General features: G+C 46.2%; 1 protein-coding gene across 1 annotated transcript in view; it reads left to right on the top strand.

Moving 5' to 3' along the window:
• Positions 1–18055, top strand: part of LOC147701261 (IgGFc-binding protein-like) — a 217263-nt gene that overhangs the window by 175955 nt on the left and 23253 nt on the right. The window contains exon 16 of the mRNA XM_086929327.1: positions 12003–12144. Within this exon, the coding sequence (XP_086785453.1) occupies positions 12003–12144 (142 nt within the window). The remainder of the gene's footprint in view (positions 1–12002; positions 12145–18055) is intronic.

Raw genomic sequence — 18055 nt, forward strand, 5'->3', positions numbered from 1 at the left:
TGACCTTACAGGCTCCACCTCTATCTGCCAAGATGACGTCAATCACAAGACGATTTTGAAGGACAACAGTCCGTATAGCAGACTGCTCCTCTGTTAAGTTACCTAGAGCGGAGGCAGTTTCGTTCACTACTGCTTCAAGTGTTCTCGTTAATCTGCGTATTAATTTACTGTTTTGGACAGGTCCTAGGAAGAAAAAGAATCCTTTATTGAAATCAGTGTACTGTTCCCATGCCGTTTCTGTGTAGTCGACAAGGGGAATATCTCTTTTGGGTCTATTCGGTGCTAGATTCGTATTTCTATGGTAATCAGGGGGAGCTAGGAAAACAGGTGGCAGAAGGAATGCAATGTAACAGGTACCATCCCAATCTGGAGGTAGGCTAATGTATGCGGTATGACCACAAACAAAGTAAGAATGACTGGTAGCTTTAAAGGACGATTTACCATGGTCACTGAACTCGACCACAGTAGTGCATTTACTATGACCTACGTGTACTGAACCTTTCTTGCTAACACATAATTCACCTGTGACTGGTAATACTAACATATGGGGCAAAACTGGAGCAGCTTCAGATTCAACAGTGAGGATCATAAGGCTAATTGTGTAATTACCTAATCCATATACTTCGTTTTCTAGATCAGTTCCTATTCGAGTGGGAAGTCCCTCTTTATCAGGATAACAGACGTTGAGCAGGACTAAGTTCAAGTTTCCCCAAACCCAGCCCCCATCGAAAACAGCAGTATCAGGATCTAAGGAATTAATTATTTTAAACCATGCTCCACAGGAGCCATTGTGAGTGAATGGGTACGGAAAGAGGGGCAGAGCTCCCTTGTAATTCTGGTAGGGAGGGAGTCGGCCACATATCCAGCAGTCTGTGGCATTACGTGTCTGATGGGAATGGTGTAACATACTAATGAATGTATTGTTGCGCAGCGCAAGTCTGTAAGAGAGTTCATGTGCAGGAAGTTCACTAAAAGTGTGTTCAGCAGAGACATTGTAAGCAGATTGTTCACGCCTGAAAATAGGCCAGTATATAGGTAGCAGAATGCTGGCAATAATAATTAGAATACTTAGAAAAAACATTATTAACAACGTCACTATACAGTGACTACGCAGTGATTTACAGTATGTATGTTTCTTTTCTTTTCTCTCTCTCTCTCTATCTCGATCTAGGGGATACATGTCAGAAACTTATTTAACCGATTCACCTAGGGGAGGACTTAAACAATTAAACTGTCTGACTTGCTAGATCGGAGTTTCATTCGGTAGAGTTCTTGGGGAGTCTTTTCTCCTTTAGGAACGGTAACGTCTTGTGCTTCAACACAGTCTTTGGTGGGGGTGGACGAGTCAGAGTCCTGTTTCAGTCCGTTTTTTAGTTCATTGCATAGTTTGATGTGACTCGTGTGGACCCACCCCTTTCTCCCCTCGATTTTCACAGCGGTCCTGGTGGTAAGCAGAACGGTCTTTGGAGACTTCCAGCGGGGCTCCAGCGGACTTTTCCGGTCGAAATTCCGGACGAGTACCAGGTCCCCTGGACGGACCTCATGCGCCTTCACATCGGTATTGTCAGGGAAGGCTGCGGCAACCTGTGAACGACATGATTGGAGTGCAGACATCAAGGAGGCAAGGTAATCTGTCAACATGTTACAATCAACATCAGTGATCTTTTTCGGAATGGGCGTCCCCCACATATTCGGTGGTCTGCCAAAGACCACTTCGTACGGGGATAGCCCTGATCTTGAGTGGGCGACCATTCTCATGTAGAATAGTGCCACGGGCAGGGCGACTATCCAGTCGACCCCTTTTTCCTGACAGATCTTGGCAAGACGGATTTTTAGTGTCTGATTATGCCTTTCTACAAGGCCAGCTGCTTCGGGATGTCGGACACAGTGGAACCTCCACTGATATCCTAACAAGAGGGAAACTTGTCTCATCAACTCGGACGAGAACGGCTGTCCGTTATCTGAATATACGACACGGGGCAAACCGTACCGTGGGAAGAATTCACGAACCAACTGTCTGGCTGTGGTCGGAGCAGTGTAGTCTGGGACTGGGTATGCTTCGGTCCAACGGGACAGAGCACAAACAATTACAAGGACATACTTAAATCCTCTACAGCTATTCATCTGGATATAATCCATCTGGAGGACTTCAAAAGGGTGATCGGGAGGATGGAATCCACCTTGCTCAACAGGGACGCTTTTACCTGGATTGAACTGACAACAGATCATGCAAGTACGCACTTTCTGTTTTGCTGCTGCTCGTAAGTGTTTGTTGTACCAGAGATTCTGTAAACTGTCTAACATGGCTTTTTCTCCAAGATGGGCAGGACTATGTGCTGTATTTATCATGACTTGAACCATTGAGTCGGGGAGAAACCATATAGATTTTCCCTTCGTCACCCAACCTTGATCTGTCTGAATCCCTCCTAGTTCAGTCCATTTCTTTATCTCCTCTGGAGTAGCATGTGTCTGGATGTCAATTACGTCTAGGGTGGGATCTCTAACTGCCATACACTGTGTCTGTACTATTGTCTTTGTCACATCAGTAGTCTGGGTGTGAGTCAGTGCTGTATGTTTTGCTGTCTGGTCTGCCAGGTCGTTACCCTGGGAAACAAAATCTGTGACTTTAGTATGTGCTTTACACTTCATGACTGATATGCCCGAGGGCAAATGTATTGCTTCTAACAGTGCTTGAATGAGGGGGCCATGCTGTATCTTGGCCCCATGGGAAGTCAGAAAACCTCGTTCTTGCCAGAGGACTCCGAAGTCGTGTACAACTCCGAAGGCATAGCGGGAATCTGTGTATATGTTAACATTTCTGTTTTTGGCTAGAATACAGGCTCGGGTCAGAGCGATGAGCTCTGCTGCTTGAGCAGACAGTGTGTCAATACGATGTGTTTCTTTAATTTCAGTTTCAGTGGTCACGGCGTACGCGGCCACTAATTCTCCTGTACTTGTTCTCATGCATGAACCATCCACATAAAGTGTCAGGTCTGGATTTGTCAATGGGACATCTGTTAAGTCTCGTCTAGGCTTAGTTACTGCATTAATTATTTCTATACAATCATGCGGAGCTGGATCTGTCATAGCTGTAGGTAACAGTGTTGCTGGGTTCAGGATGCTGCAACGTCTGATTTCTATGTGTGGCTGGAATAGTGTTAATTCATAACCTGTCAGTCGTGCTATAGTTAAGTGTTGAGTCTGGGTTCTGTTTAACAAAACCTCTACAGAATGTGGTACTTGAACTGTTAACTGATGACCTAAAACAATTGAATCACTTTGTCTTATTGCTAACGCTGTTGCTGCTACTGACTTTAAGCACGCAGGGAGTGCTTGAGCTACTGAATCCAATGTACTAGAAAAATAAGCACAAGGCTTATGTGAACCTGCTTGGTCTTGAGTGAGGACAGACAGCGCTGTGCCATCACGTTCTGTAACAAAAAGTGTAAACGGTTTGCTGTAACATGGTGTCGCTAAAACTGGTGCTTGACATAAAACTTTCTTTAATTCTTCAAAAGCTTGTGTATGTTCCTGAGTCCAAGGGAGGACAGTCGAAGTCGCTGCCTCCTGTGTCGTTAACTGGATGAGTGGTTTAGCTAGAAATGCGTACTGGGGAATCCATTGTCTGCAGTACGAGGTGAGGCCTATGAAGGCCCGCACTTCCTTTTGTGTCTTGGGTTGCGGCATGTTCACAATTAACTGAATGCGATCGGGAGTGAGCTGTCTCCCCACTTTGGACAGCAAGTGACCCAAGTACACAACTTGCTGAACACAGAATTGTAGCTTCGAAGGAGACACCTTGTGTCCCTTGTCGGCCAGGAAATGTAAAACTGTCAGTGATGCTTTTTCACATTCGGGCTCACTTCGTGCGGTGATCAGCAGATCATCGACGTATTGTAGTAAAGCGGTGTTAACTGGCATTTGAATACAATCTAGTTGTCTCTTCAGTGCTTGACTATAGATGCTGGGGCTTTCTGTGAATCCTTGAGGTGCGCGCGAAAATTTGAAACTGCGTCCATTTAAACAGAATCCGAAGAGATATTGGCTCTCTGGATCAATAGGCACGCTGAAGAAGGCGTTCTTGAGATCAATTACAGTGAAGAACGTTGCTTCTGAATCAATAGCAGTCAAGAGAGATGATATATCGGGAACCACAGGATACTGTGGGATAATGCATTTATTCAATTCTCGAAGATCAATCACCAGCCGATATACTGGCGGTGCATTGGGATCAGTACGTTTAAGAATCGGAATGATGGGTGAATTACAGATATTGGAGTCGGTTTCGACGACCACTCCTTGGGCAATGAGCTCTTCAATGATTTTCAGTAAAGCCACTACAGCATCGGGTGGTAACTTGTATTGTCTGATTCTGGGTAATACAACACCTGCCTTGAGTGTAACGCGGTATGGTGTAATGTGCATACATCCTACATCAGTTGGGCCTTTTGCCCACAAGTAATCAGGTACATTTTTCAATCTGACGTCAAACTCACGAAGAACGTAATGACCCTTGAAATCCCGCAGAAAGAGTCTAACCCCCTCCGGGGAGCAGCATATTATAGCTCCTAGAGCCTTCAGTGTTTTAATTCCTAACAGATTTTCCGGACATGATTTTGTTAGTAACAGGTCTGTAACGCGTGATAATGGACCCACAGCCAGGGGAACTGGTTCTGATACTTCATTTACAATAGGCTGTCCTGAAAAACCAAGGGAAACATTTTGTGAGCCTGAGAGGGGTGCCCCTGGAACTTCGTCATGACTTATTGTAGTGCGACTTGCCCCTGTGTCAATTAAAAACTTTCTGTCTTTCCCCAATACTTGACTGTGTACATAAGGACCTTCTTGATCTACAGGAATCTCGATAAGAGGCAAGCCACCTTCCCTCTCTAGGCTGTTTCATGTATATCGGGAATATTCGGGGTAAGCAGACTGGGCATACTGGTACATCTGTTGTGAGACTTGCTGAGTTGCAGCAATGGGCTGTGGCTGTGGTACTGCTACGGTCTGTGCTGTCTGTGCAGATGCATGCATAGGCTGTGTATTCTGTGTAGACTGATGCTGGTTATGGTCTTGTCTAGGCGGATGCGGTCTTTCTTTAGTTTTACCTGTCGCTATGTTATGTTTCAGAACTGCACATTCGTGTACGTAGTGACCTGGCTGTTTGCAATAATTGCATGTCCCTTTAACAGGAGCTGCAGTGTGACTTGTCTGGGTCGTACCTTTTCTGTGACTGTCGGATGGGACCGTCTGAGCTACTAACATTTTCATTTTCGTGTCTTTCATACGTTTCTGTTCCTGATCTTGTTCTTCCCTAATTCTATTCTGGTGATATTGTAACATTTGTAACATCTGGGATGGCGTATTTGCTTGCCATGTACTCTCGACCTTATACACTCTATTTTTAACTAACGGTAGGGAATTCTCGACTAACTTTGATACAAAAAGATGCGGGTACGACTCGCTACTTGGCTGGAGGCCACTATTGATAATAAAACATTTCTCGAATCTTGAATAAAAGTCGCTAGTATCTTCATCTTGTTTCTGTTTACAGGACGAGATTGCGTCCCAATCTTCTTTTCTAGTTGTCAATAATCTGGGCAGGACCTGTACTATCAAACCTGGTAATGCTTTAGTTTTGTCCCCAAGGCCTAACCCTGGAATCCGTTTTTTCTCTTCGTCTTCTATTTCTGCCCAGGCAATCTTTGTGTCTCCCACCTCCCATTCCTTTTCTTTCAGTTTCTCGAATATCCCCGTAGGCAGTAATACTTTCAACATTTTCATGATATCATCATACGTGTAATCTCCCATCAGTAACATATCTTTGAGCTCTCTATGAAAACCTGCAGGGTCTTTATCATGGCACGGTACTAATTTCTTCATTTCTAACAGTTCTAATTTAGTCAGAGGCGTGTGTACATACACGCGTCTCAAAACCTTGTCCTCACCCATAACAGGGTGTACTTCTCGTAAGGGGTTCTGACTTTCAATACCACCCCCGCACTGCATATGGTACATTTTCCTCTCTGGAGGTGGGGCGGGAACATATTCAGAACTTACAAAGGTATCATATCTGCGTCGTTGTTCTAGAATTATTTGAACTAATTTGGTACTTAAGCCTCTCCATCTATCCATCAGTAGTGCTTCCAGTGTCTCGTGTAAGGGACCTGGATCGGAATAATGTTTTCTGTATTTGATGAGAAGGTGCTGAATCATGTATACACCTGCTAATTTCTGTTCGTCGGGGGAGAGGTTCAAAAATGTCTGTGCTACGGTATCATCATTATATATGTCGGCATTCTCGGCCCACGATACAGCTGATCGGGCTAGTTCTTGTTCATCCATGGAATTGAGTACATGGTACCCAACTCGATCTCGAAGCCTTTTATCAGTCTCCTGGAACTGATGCTCAGCAGAATTCGGATTCGTCAAGGCAGAGAAGAAAACTCTCTTGCTCTCCGGACGGACACCTTTCCTAAGGTAGTTTCCCCTACCTACATACGCTATAATGTCTGTAGACTTTCCTGATGTCTCATCTTCATTTTCTTCCTCGGAGGAAGTTTTATCAGTTGCTTCTTGATGCGCAGTTAATACTGCCTTTCTAATTTTCTGGGACATAGCGGCTATGCAAGTCCCCTTGTCATGTTTTGCTTCGGCTATATTTTGGCCCCACTTGTTCAATACGTCTAATTCACTCTGATCTGTTCCAGGCCTGTCTCGTTCTCTTATTACACAATTAATGAAGAATCGTAAGATCTGTTTTTGAATGTCTACTTTCTGTTTATACATGGCAGCTTGGACACTGTCGGGGTCTTTCCCTGTCTGTATGAATTTGTATAGTCTGTCGAGGGCTTCCTGCATTCCCACACAGCATAACAAGCTGTCGGTGGCTGATCTTAAGCGCAGTGATGCTAATACCATTAGATCGTCTGTTCCGGGTACTGGATCATATCTGCAGAATGACATCCTATCTTTCAATGCCTCAAGCCGGGATGAGTAGTGGGGAGACTGGAAAGGATTCTGTGTGTCCTTTAAATGCAATCTATGTGTCGGTGGCGGGGTCTGTAGACCCGCTGTCGTACCTCCTGAGGCGGATGCTTGGGCATTATCTCTCCGCGGAGTCTGTATCTGAACGTGAACTTGTTGTTTAGGTGGATCAGGCAAACGTGGTTTCGGTAGGTCAGTTTTGAGTAGGGGAAGTGGCGGGGCTGGCGGAACAGGAGAAGTCTGTTGTGGTACCGGCGGAACGTGACCTGGGGGTGGAGTACCACCCCCGTCCCTGTCTGCAGGCAGGGCGCGAACAGGCAGATTGGTGTAGGCTGGTGCTACATCATCTAGATAGGAATTTAGGAATATGTCTTTAGTAGTCTTGTGCATTACTTTAGTTGGAACCAATGGTGACGGCAAATTTTTCGGTATTTCTGAGATGGCGTCAGGGGTACCTTCGGCCAAAAGATACATGTTATTTACTTGGCTCGTTTGGGTGCGATCTATTTGTTCTAATTTTACTCGAATTCCCTCAGTAACTAATACGTTTTCTTGGGCCTTTTCTGATTCTTGAAGTCTGTCTTCTCTACGGAGTGCTCTTTCAGCACGCTTACGTGATTCCTTACGCCAAAATTCTATGGCGTCTTTCTGAGATTGTCTGGCTTTCTTTTTCCGTAATATTTCTTCTACCTTTATGATGCACTCGGCATCCCATGTTCCGTTAACTGGCCATCGGTATCTTTCCTCTAGGTGCTTGGTATAATCGGTCCATAACTCTAGATACAGGATGGCGTCTATGCCATGTTTATTGTACATAAAATTACCTGGAGTGTCCCTAGGGGGGATTGGAATCTCTTCCTCTAATATCCCTTTCCTAGTCCCTATCTGCCTTAACTTGTTGAAAAACGGCATTGTGCCTACTTGATACTGTAATGCTTGATCCTTGGTACTTAATGTCGACTGTAACTATTTATACAAGAAAACACAATAATGCACAAAAACAATCACACTCATACCACGACATTAATCACATGAAACATTTAAAGACATAGCTAACTTCCCCCTACTCTGAATGTACCGCTCAACGATACAGATACACTGCTGTAACAGTGCAGAAATTCGGAATACTTTATATACTGCTAAACAGTACAGATACACTGCCTAAAAACAGTGCAGACCGGACTTGCGTACCCAAACCCGTCTAGATACGACCCAGCAATGGTACTCACCGGGAAGCACGGAAAACAGAAGGCCTCGGAAAACTCGACTGGACTCGGCTCGGAACGTCGGAAAACTTCGGAGAACTTCGGAAAACTTCGGAAAACTTCGGAAAACTTCGGAAACCTGGTGGGCCTCTTCACACCTCGGACCTTGCTTCTTTCGGCTGGGCTCTGGTCGGGATCCTCCGCACTCCTCACCGCCTCGTCTGGGCACTGATTGCAGTCTTCGTCACCTCCGTGTGTCAGAGGGGGATGCAGGAAGTCCTGCCAGTACACGTGTAGTCCGTCTAACTGATGGCAGGGGACACGGATTGCAACGCACCTTCCGGCGCGTGAGGTGGGGGAGGGGTCCCTATTCGGGCGCCAAAATGATGTAAATAATTAATTTACTCTCTTAATTTCTATGCAGGTAAGTACTTAATTAATGATAACTCAATCAGAATGAAGGAAAACAGAGTCCGTGGTGTAAGAGTTTCTAAGGGTTTTATTCCTCATAAAGGAATCAGGATATCATGTTCTGACCACCACACAGGGTGTCAGAAGGGATAGATGAGCGCGCTCACGTTTATTGACAATACATAGCTTATATACTTGATTTACATCATTATGTTCAATGTAAGAGGCGTAACAGCTGAGAGAAAACAAGATAACAGTATACACGTGGTACTAGTACATCATCAAGAGGCGTAAACTAGGCGTAAACTAGGGGTGTGTGCTAGAAACGTCACTGATAGGTGACGCAAATGGGTGGCACCAAGGGGTGGTGCTAACAGAATGTTGCAATGTCAGCAGAAATCGGAAGCTTGGATGCGCGCGCAGCTGCATGACGTGTGATAGACGGGGTGCAGGGGACTTGACATTTACACTGACGGAAAGAGACAGAAGTCTGGCATGTCAGATCAACTTGTGCTTCTATCATATCTGATATCTGATGTTTAGGAACTAAGCTATCTGGGCAGAAAGGTCTCTAGAGCAGAAGCTATTCTATACTTGCTGTGAGTGCGTGTATAAGCGCCTGAGTGTCTGTATGAGAAGCGTGGGGGCATGGGGCCTTCCATGGAAGCATGGCAACAGAGGCTATGAATTACTTGCATAAAGACAGGTCGGCCCTTTAGCCCTGTAGCTGAGGAAGGATGTTTACTGAAACTAGCAGGCTGGAATGTATCTTCGGGGAGGAAAACAGATAACTCGAAGGTTATAGTCAATCTTGGCAGGCAGCAGGCTGAGCTGAGCACGGAGGGCCGCGCTAGAAGTAAGTCATAGTTCACGGGTACGGGGGCTGCTTGGGCAGGGGCCCTCGCAGTCAGAAGCCAGAAAAGAGGCTCGGTGGCAGAGATTCAGGGCCTACTTTCAGCCAGGCTGAAAAACGTAGGAATACACTTCAAAAAGACGTTGGCATAGCATACTTAGGAACGGACCATCGAACCCATTCATGGTGGGTCTGAAAGAGGACAAGTTAACGTTGGACGCAAATGTATTTGCGTCTTCATAGCTGGCACAGGAGGGAAGTTACATGCACTTTTAACTCGTACATGGAGTCGGTGGGGTACTCGCTAGGGAACACAACATGACCATAAAATTTATATTACCTCACATGAGAGCAAATTTTGTGTTTTACATGTAGGAACTCTCAACCCATGCTGTTGACCGGCTAATCTGTAATGTATAGGGCTATTCTGGTTAAGAAAAGCCAGTGAAGTGCTTCTAAGGCAGCAGAGATACCATCCCAAGTGTAGGATTGTCTCACTCCTGCCTTTTCAATTCTTTGGATCCGGAGCATAACTGAAAGCAAGACTCCATGGTACAGACTACCTTCATAATCAAGAGGTGATATGATGACAGAGGTAGTCTTCTAGATTTGTTCTTGGCAATCCCAGATGTGCAAAGACATGTTGTACCATCTGCATAGTGGGATGGAACTTTTTTCCATTTGGTTTATTTGCGTGGTCAAGGAGAAGTTTGGCTGTATGGTAATTTCCAAGTTTCTCACTTCTGTTGAGATAGTTGCTATTATCCATGTTCCTGGTGCCAGGTTGCCAAAGGGTCATAGCTCTTGCAGTCCCCCTATTTCAGCATCTCTGTTTTGGATCTACTGAGTTTGAGATCGTTTCTTAACATCCATTGGTCAGAGGTTCGGACGCAGTCATTCAGTTGTGCATTATCAAGATTGTTTGGATTTTCCTGTTTCCAGATGATCCGAGTGTCATCTGCTTAGGTGTAGCAAGTGAAGTTTAAGGTTTCATCAGTACAAGGAGCGGACCAAGGTAAGCATTGAAGAGCAGAGAACAAAAGCTAAATCCATGAGGTATACCTATCCAAATGGTGTAATGAAGGTCTTCAGATGATACTTGACCTGTTAGTAGGCAGGAACTAATGCAGTCTGATATTCTCCCATTGTTGTCGTTTTCTTTTAGTGTCTCTTTGAGGGACAATGCCAATAGATGGATCTAGAAGAAAGAGTGCTTCCACTGCATTCTTAGATACTGTCAATATTAGATCATTCCAGATGGAAATCAGGGTTGATTCTGTACCTCGCATTGGCTGTTGGTTTGACAGTATGTCATTTTCTTCAAGGAATTTGATGTTCTGACAGAAGGCTGCTCTTTCTGTCATTTTTTAAAGCAAAAGACTAATATCTTTATTGCTGGTTTTGCAGCTTTGGTAAAAGTACCTGGTGGGCCGCTCCATTGGACTTCACTAGGTCTAGGAATTTCAATAGGAAGAGTTGCTTGAAGGTGGTGATGGTGTTTTCGGTGTGATACTTTTTTTTCTTGGGTCTATATCTTTTGTGTGATATCTTGCTGGCAAAAAAGAGTTCCAGTAACCTGCCATGGGGTAACAAAAATCACATGACTGAGGAGTTGTTGCAGAGGGATACTCGAGCTTTCAGAATTCTGTGTGAGTGTTGTGGAGCTCTTTATTAAGACACTTGGCAGAATAGATCCATTTCACTAGTGAGCTGTTTTTGCTTTATTGACGATAGACTTGTAGACCCTGTTGAGTCTGTGAATAATATCTGAGAGTTCTTTTTTTAAATTTGTTTCAATGGAGATCAAGTTGTCAAATGCTTTGTTAAGACAATTACTCAATTGCTTGACGTTTGTAATTTGTTCTGGAATCAAGAGCACATCCAGTAAAAAGCAAGGGCTCGATTTTCAGTTTGATCGGTTGTGTATGTGTGGTAGGAAACAGCTATCTGGTTGCAATGGGTTTTGATGGGGGGCTTTTGATGAAAAAGATGAGATGGATTTGTTTGGTTTGACGTGATGATTCCAGGAGGTGCGAAGATGACATCTAAGGCGTGTGCTGCTAAGGGTATTGCACCATGAACAAGCAGAAGGAGGTTATGAGCGTCTACATTTATTGTGATTGTCATTGACTGTGATTCAACCAGATGTCTATGTCACCAATCATGTCAGGTTAATGAGTTTAGTGGAAATGTAAAATATGGCATCTAGGAGCGTCTCTGTTATTGCTCCATTTTTGGAGGTGGTCTGCATATTAGAAGGAATGTGCCAGAGAGAGTAGAGATAGATGTACATGTTTCAAGTAAGGTTTCACAGCCTGCTTGGTGAAATTCTTCAGTTTGGGAGGTTAAATGTGTTTTACAAAATAAAAGCACCAGGCGCCAATTCAGTTTAGAGATTTAAAACACTTGGGCAGAAGTTATTTTACTGAACTGACCGGGGTGTTGCGTTTCTTTATCTGTCTGATAGCATGGTGACTGTATAAACTAAGTTATTTTCTTTTTCTGTCCATTTGTGGTCCGTCTCTCACTGCCTTCTTTTTCCACAGGCGGGTCAAGAATACCTGCTGGAGGGATGTCAAGAGAAATGCACTTGCTCCTCCTCCACTGGAGTTTTTTGTGTGCCCTACAACTGCTCCGTCACCGAGAGTTGTGAAGTAAGAGATGGAGCACCTGGGTGTTTCAATGCAGGTACGACTACATTTACATTCTTCTGTTTGTTCTGATCAATGTTCCGTAACATCTGGTTAGGAGTCCTTTTTACTTATTCATTAGTGGAAGGTGGGGTTGTGGAGATTTACACAGGGCATGGGCAGAGACCACCAAATCCCATACTCGCTACTCGAATTCTGGGTAAAGAATGGGTAGCTGAATGCCACACCCTATGTCCAGTACATGTTGCACATGGCTGCATGGCATGCATTCAATGTTTTTAACCTCACATTATTCATACCAATAAATAATAATATCTAAAATGTAATGAAATAACGTATTAAAACCAATAATTGATACTAGATTCAATGTCATCACTCTGATGGTGTAAAGGGTAATGCGATAAGTAATCTCATCTGGAAGAATATTTATCTCATTTGTAAACATTAAGGATGAGGTCATGAACATAGCATTTGGTGTACAAGTTATGATTTAAATGGCTGTTACGGATTGCAAACCCAATCATGTTTGTTAACCCCTTGGGCGCGGCCGCGATTCTGCGCCTGTGCGGCACATTCAGATCGCGGGTGCGGTCATGACGGCCGTGAGCCGTCATCAGCACACGAGCACTGTGTGCCATGACGGCCCCCGTCCGTCATCAGCATTGAAGGGGTTAATATCAAGGTTTTTTAACCTAATTTAAATCTATAACTGTGCTTTAACAGTGTTTAAGTGATACGTGTGTGTGTGTGTATATATATATATATATATATATATATATGTTGCCTACTGGCTCTCGCCGGTAGGTAGTCATAGTTAGGACCTAGTCTCCATATGAAAAGTGTTTTTTGATTTGTCTATATCTTTGGTACCAGTTGATGAATCTTCTTGAACTTTTCCCCCAAATGTGCCCTGGTAATTTTTGCTGTGAATGAAAATTTTCGGGTTGATCCGTGAAACAGGGGCCGAGAAAAAGTGGGGCCAACAAAACGCGTTTCCAATATTAATTCTCATAGGAATTTTAGACATGACTACTGCCCAACTGCTGAACAGAATTACACCAAATTTGGCAGACACGTAGATATTGGTCAATAGAAATGCCTTTTTCCTATTTGGTGTAAGTCCATTCAGTAGCTGTGGAGTTATTAAAAGAAATTTAATTTGTATGTATAGGAACATGAAGGCTTCGCTAACCCTCCTGATTTTGTGCCGAGATCTGATTGGCTGCCAACACTTCCAACCCAGAAGTGTTGGCAGCCATCTCGGAGAGGCCCATAAAAGACATTAAAATAAAGAAAAGGGGTCAAGGCTGGAATAAACTGAACCCTAGGCCCAACAGGGCAAAAAAAGTGTCTTCAAAAAACATTTTGTCCAAGAAAAAAAAAAAGCACTGGCTCCCACTCTTCTTTGCAAATGGACCCCAGGTGGCCAGGCCATGGGGCATGCAAGCATGAAAGGAGAGGGCGATCTGACCCCCTCCCCAGAGACCACTTCTTCCACAGGTCGACATGAAAACAATTGCTGTGCAGACATCCTCGGCCCTAGGAACCACCACCTACCAGGGCTAAATTAAAGGTAATGGCGCTGACCCCCGGGGGAGAACCACCTCATTGGGGCCAAATTAACATTAACACTGGGAGGGGGGGCTGCGCTGGCCCTCTCCGGGCAATAAATATCCCCAGGGACCACCGCCTCCCTGGGGCCAGCATGTCTACTTCCTAGTAGTCGTGCCACACAGCCCTCTTCTGGAGCCAATGATGGTCTTGGGTACTGCCACCACCTTGTGCAGGCTCATACTATGACCCAGGCTGCCCACCCCTGGGACACAACTGTTTGCTGTGGCTTGACAGGAACTTAAACCTCTCCCTCCAAGCCACAGCAAACACTCCACTTTCAGCAAGCAAGAACAGTGAAAATACTATACTCTTGTTTGCTGGAAGCAGAGCACTTGTCAGTTTCCATTCCTACTGTCAAGCAAGAAGGGAGACAGGCATATTTCTTTCACACACACATGGAGCTGCATGCTTAGCGGCTCCCTGTGTGCCAAAGCAGTGCTGACTCCAGCACGAGGCAGGGAGCCGGCAGGGACCGCGGGGGACTTGAGGCCCACCCCGGGGTCCTTGTGAAAAGCAGAAAAAAGCTAAATAAAGGTCAGAAACGAGCAGAAAGAGGCATAATAAATGTCAGAAAGAGGCAAAATAAAGGTGAGATATTAGCAGAAAGAGGTGAAATAAAGGTAAAAAATGAGCAGCCAGATGCAGAATGAAGGTGAAAAACGAGCAGAAAGAGGCAGAATAAAGGTCAGAAACACGAGGTAAGAGGCAGAATACAGGCCAGAAACTAGCAGAAAAAGGCAGAATACAGGTCAGAAATGAGCAGCAAGAGGCAGAATAGAGGTCAGAAACTAGCAGAAAGAGGCAGAAGGAAGGTCAGAAACAAGCAGAAAAATGGAAAATCAAAGACAGAAACTAGCAGCAAGAGGCAAGGTCAGAAACAAGCAGGTGAAAGGTCAGAAAGAAGCAAGATAAAGGTGAGAAATTAGCAGAAAGAGGTACAAATAAAGGTAAGAAATGAGAAGCATGAGGCAAAATAAAGGTGAAAAATTAGCAGAAAGAGGAAGAATAAATGTCAGAAACGAGCAGAAAGAGGCAGCATAGAGGTCGGAAATTAGCAGAAAAAGGCAGAATAAAGGTCAGACAACAAGCAGCCAGAGGCAGAATAAAGGTCAAAAACAAGCAGAAAGAGGCAGAATAAACATCAAAAAGAGGAAAGATAAAGGATAGAAATGAGCTTGCTGAGAATTGCAGAGAACTCTTCGGAGGCCCTGCCCCCTTTCCCAACCACTCAGCACAGGGACCTCCTGTGGTACTACTGGTTGGAAGATTACTCCCATTGGCTGCTTGGGTTGCTGAATTCCACAAACTTCATGAGCGGGGCACAATTTTACACCCAGGACTGAAAAAAAACAAAAGTTACAAAGACATTATAGTTAGAAAATAGAATTAAAAAAAACCTTAGAAGTACACAGAAAAAAACAAGTGTTACAGAGAAGTTTTAGTTTGGCTCACATTTCACTAGGTACAATACCAGTAAAGTGCAGCAGTTATAGTTACCTGCACTATAACGTACAACCGTGCAATGCTCTCCTCATGGCCTCACATATTACATCACTCATGACATGGTCAGTGACATCACTGATAACATCATCCACAGAAATGCTCAAACACACCCAGGCACCCCGATACAACCTCTCCTACACACACCCATACCCACACAACCACTCACAGACAAGTACTCACAGATCCACTCACTCATCAATAGAGCCACTCAGATACCCACTCACCCATGCATACAAGGCACTCACACAATCACTCACTCACCCCTAAAGCTACTCAATTTACTGGTCACTTATCCATACATCCACTCATACATCCACTCATTCACCCATGCAGCCTCTCAACACAGCCACTCACTCACCCATTCAAGCACTCCCACACTCTCACACAACCACTTACATACCCATTGACAAAAAGAGCCAGGTCCAACAGTGGGAAGTGTACCAGTAGTTACCAGGGGTCATGTGCACAGTCCTAGAGCCAACAACAAAATGAGCTCAGCAACAGAAGGCAAAAATTGTGGTGTGATCCTGCAAATTTACAACACATACATACTGTATAATGTGGCTTGCATTGCAACAAATGTGCTCGCAAATGCTGCTTCACTTATCCCACATTGGAGAGGTTCATATACTTAGGAGACAACAACAGTGCGACCATCTCCCTGCCTCCTAGCAGGTCGCTCCATGCACCGCGCAGCTCCACCTGTTCCGCGCCAGTGCTCCCAGCCAGCTCCTGCCACTGTGCCAGGGTTTGAAGCCCGCTTAGGCTCTGCCCATCGTTGGTTCTTTTTTGTGACTGTTACATTATTGCACTGTATAATTGTGTTACTGTATAACTGTATAAATGTTATGTTCCCACGCTGTCCCCCTGACCTCTGCTCTCCCTCGCTGCCCCCTCTCATCCCCGGTTCCCGCCGCTGCATCCCCTACGGCCCGCCCCCTCGTCCCCCATTGGCCACCCCGCTCTCGCCTCCCAGCTGCATCTCCCTCCCACCTCTCCATTTATGGGGCCCGCGCTGCAGCAGTGAGTGGGACCATCTCCCTGCCTCCTGGCAGGTCGCTCCACGTGCCGCGCAGCTCCACCTGTTTGGCACCAGTGCTCCCAGCCAGCTCCTGCCACTGTGCCAGGGTTTGAAGCCCGCTCAGGCTCTGCCCATCATTTGTTCTTTTTTGTGACTGTTACTGTATTGCACTGTATAATTGTGTTACTGTATAAATGTATAAACATTTTGATCCCCTACTGTCCCCCTGACCTCTGCTCTCCCTTGCCGCCACTCCCATCCCCGGATCTGGCCACTGGGTCCCCTACGGCCCCACCCCCTCGTCCCTCATTAGAAACCCCGCTCCCGCCTCCCAGCTGCACCTCCCTCCCACCTCTCTATGTTTGGCTGCCGCGTAGTGGCCGCGCGCAGCGGGCGTGCCGCTGGTGCGCCGAATGCATACCTACGGCAAGCCCGTCTGTGCCCGTCCGTGCCTGGACTGCACCCAGCAACAGAACCCCTGGCCCCTAACAACGCCACGATGCTCGACTCCGCAACAATGCCAACTTCCTCCACGCACCCAACCCCAGACGAAAACACACCTGCTTCCGGGCCTCCCCGAAGCGCATCCACTGACCCTTCTCCTGCCGGAACTGTAGCTTCACCAGCATCCGGCCCACCAAACCTCCAACAAAAGGAGCCAACTACCTCAGATGCATACTCCTCAACACCCGCTCCGCCCACAAACACGCCGTCGAACTCTGGGACCTTCTCAACACTACCTCCCCAGCTGTCGCCTTCCTGACGGAGACCCGGCTGAATCCCACCTCGGCCCCCACATCACCATAGCCATCCTGAAAGACTACAAGATCACCCGGAGGGACCATACCAACGGCATTGGAGGAGGAACCACCATAATCCACAGAAACACCCTCAGAGTCTCGACCAACACCGACGACACCCCCAGCACCGCCGAACACATGCACTTCCAAATCCACACCGACCCCAGCACCACCCTCAGAGGAACCCTCATCTGCAGACCCCCCGGAGGCCGACCACAGTTCAGCGACTCCATCGTCGACTTCATCAGCAAACACGCCCTAGCCTCCACAGACTACATCCTCCTCAGGGGACCTGAGCTTCCACCTAGAAAACAACAATGACACCAACTCCACCACCCTGATCGACAACCTTGCACTTAGACAGCTCGTGACAAAACCAACCCATGCCGCCAGCCACACGCTGGACCCACCTTCACGGCAAGCCCCCACGTCACCTTTGACCACACCACTGAACCCCACTGAACTGACCACCACTGCAGCTAATTCGCCTTCAGGAAGCCCACCACGCACCCAAAAAATTGCCCCGACGCTGCTGGAGCAAGGTCACAGAAGACCAGCTAACCAACACCCTTTCCCAGAGCCCACCTGACGACCCTGCCGACCCCAACACCGCCGCCCGCAGCCTTAGACAGTGGATCGACGACTGCCATCAACTCATCAGGACCGCCAAGAGGACCTCTCTCAAAAACCGCCTGGATAACAACGCTCACAACAGCAAAGAGCTCTTCAACATTATGAAGGAACTGTCCAATCCCAGCTCCAACACCAACGATATCCCGCCTTCGCAAGACCTGTGCGATTCACTGGCCACCTTCTTCCACCGCATGATTGCCGACATCCACGACAGCTTCAAGGCCATGATCACCCAGACAACCACCGCTCCCATGACCACCACCTGCACCAACCACCTGCTCTACTGGACCAGCGTCAATGACGAGGAAACCAGCGAGACCATGAACACCATCCACTCCGACTCACCATTGGACCCATGCCCCCACCACATCTTCAAC

The sequence above is a fragment of the Lissotriton vulgaris genome, chromosome 7 (genome assembly GCF_964263255.1).
Source record: "Lissotriton vulgaris chromosome 7, aLisVul1.2, whole genome shotgun sequence".
Taxonomy (NCBI): domain Eukaryota; kingdom Metazoa; phylum Chordata; class Amphibia; order Caudata; family Salamandridae; genus Lissotriton; species Lissotriton vulgaris.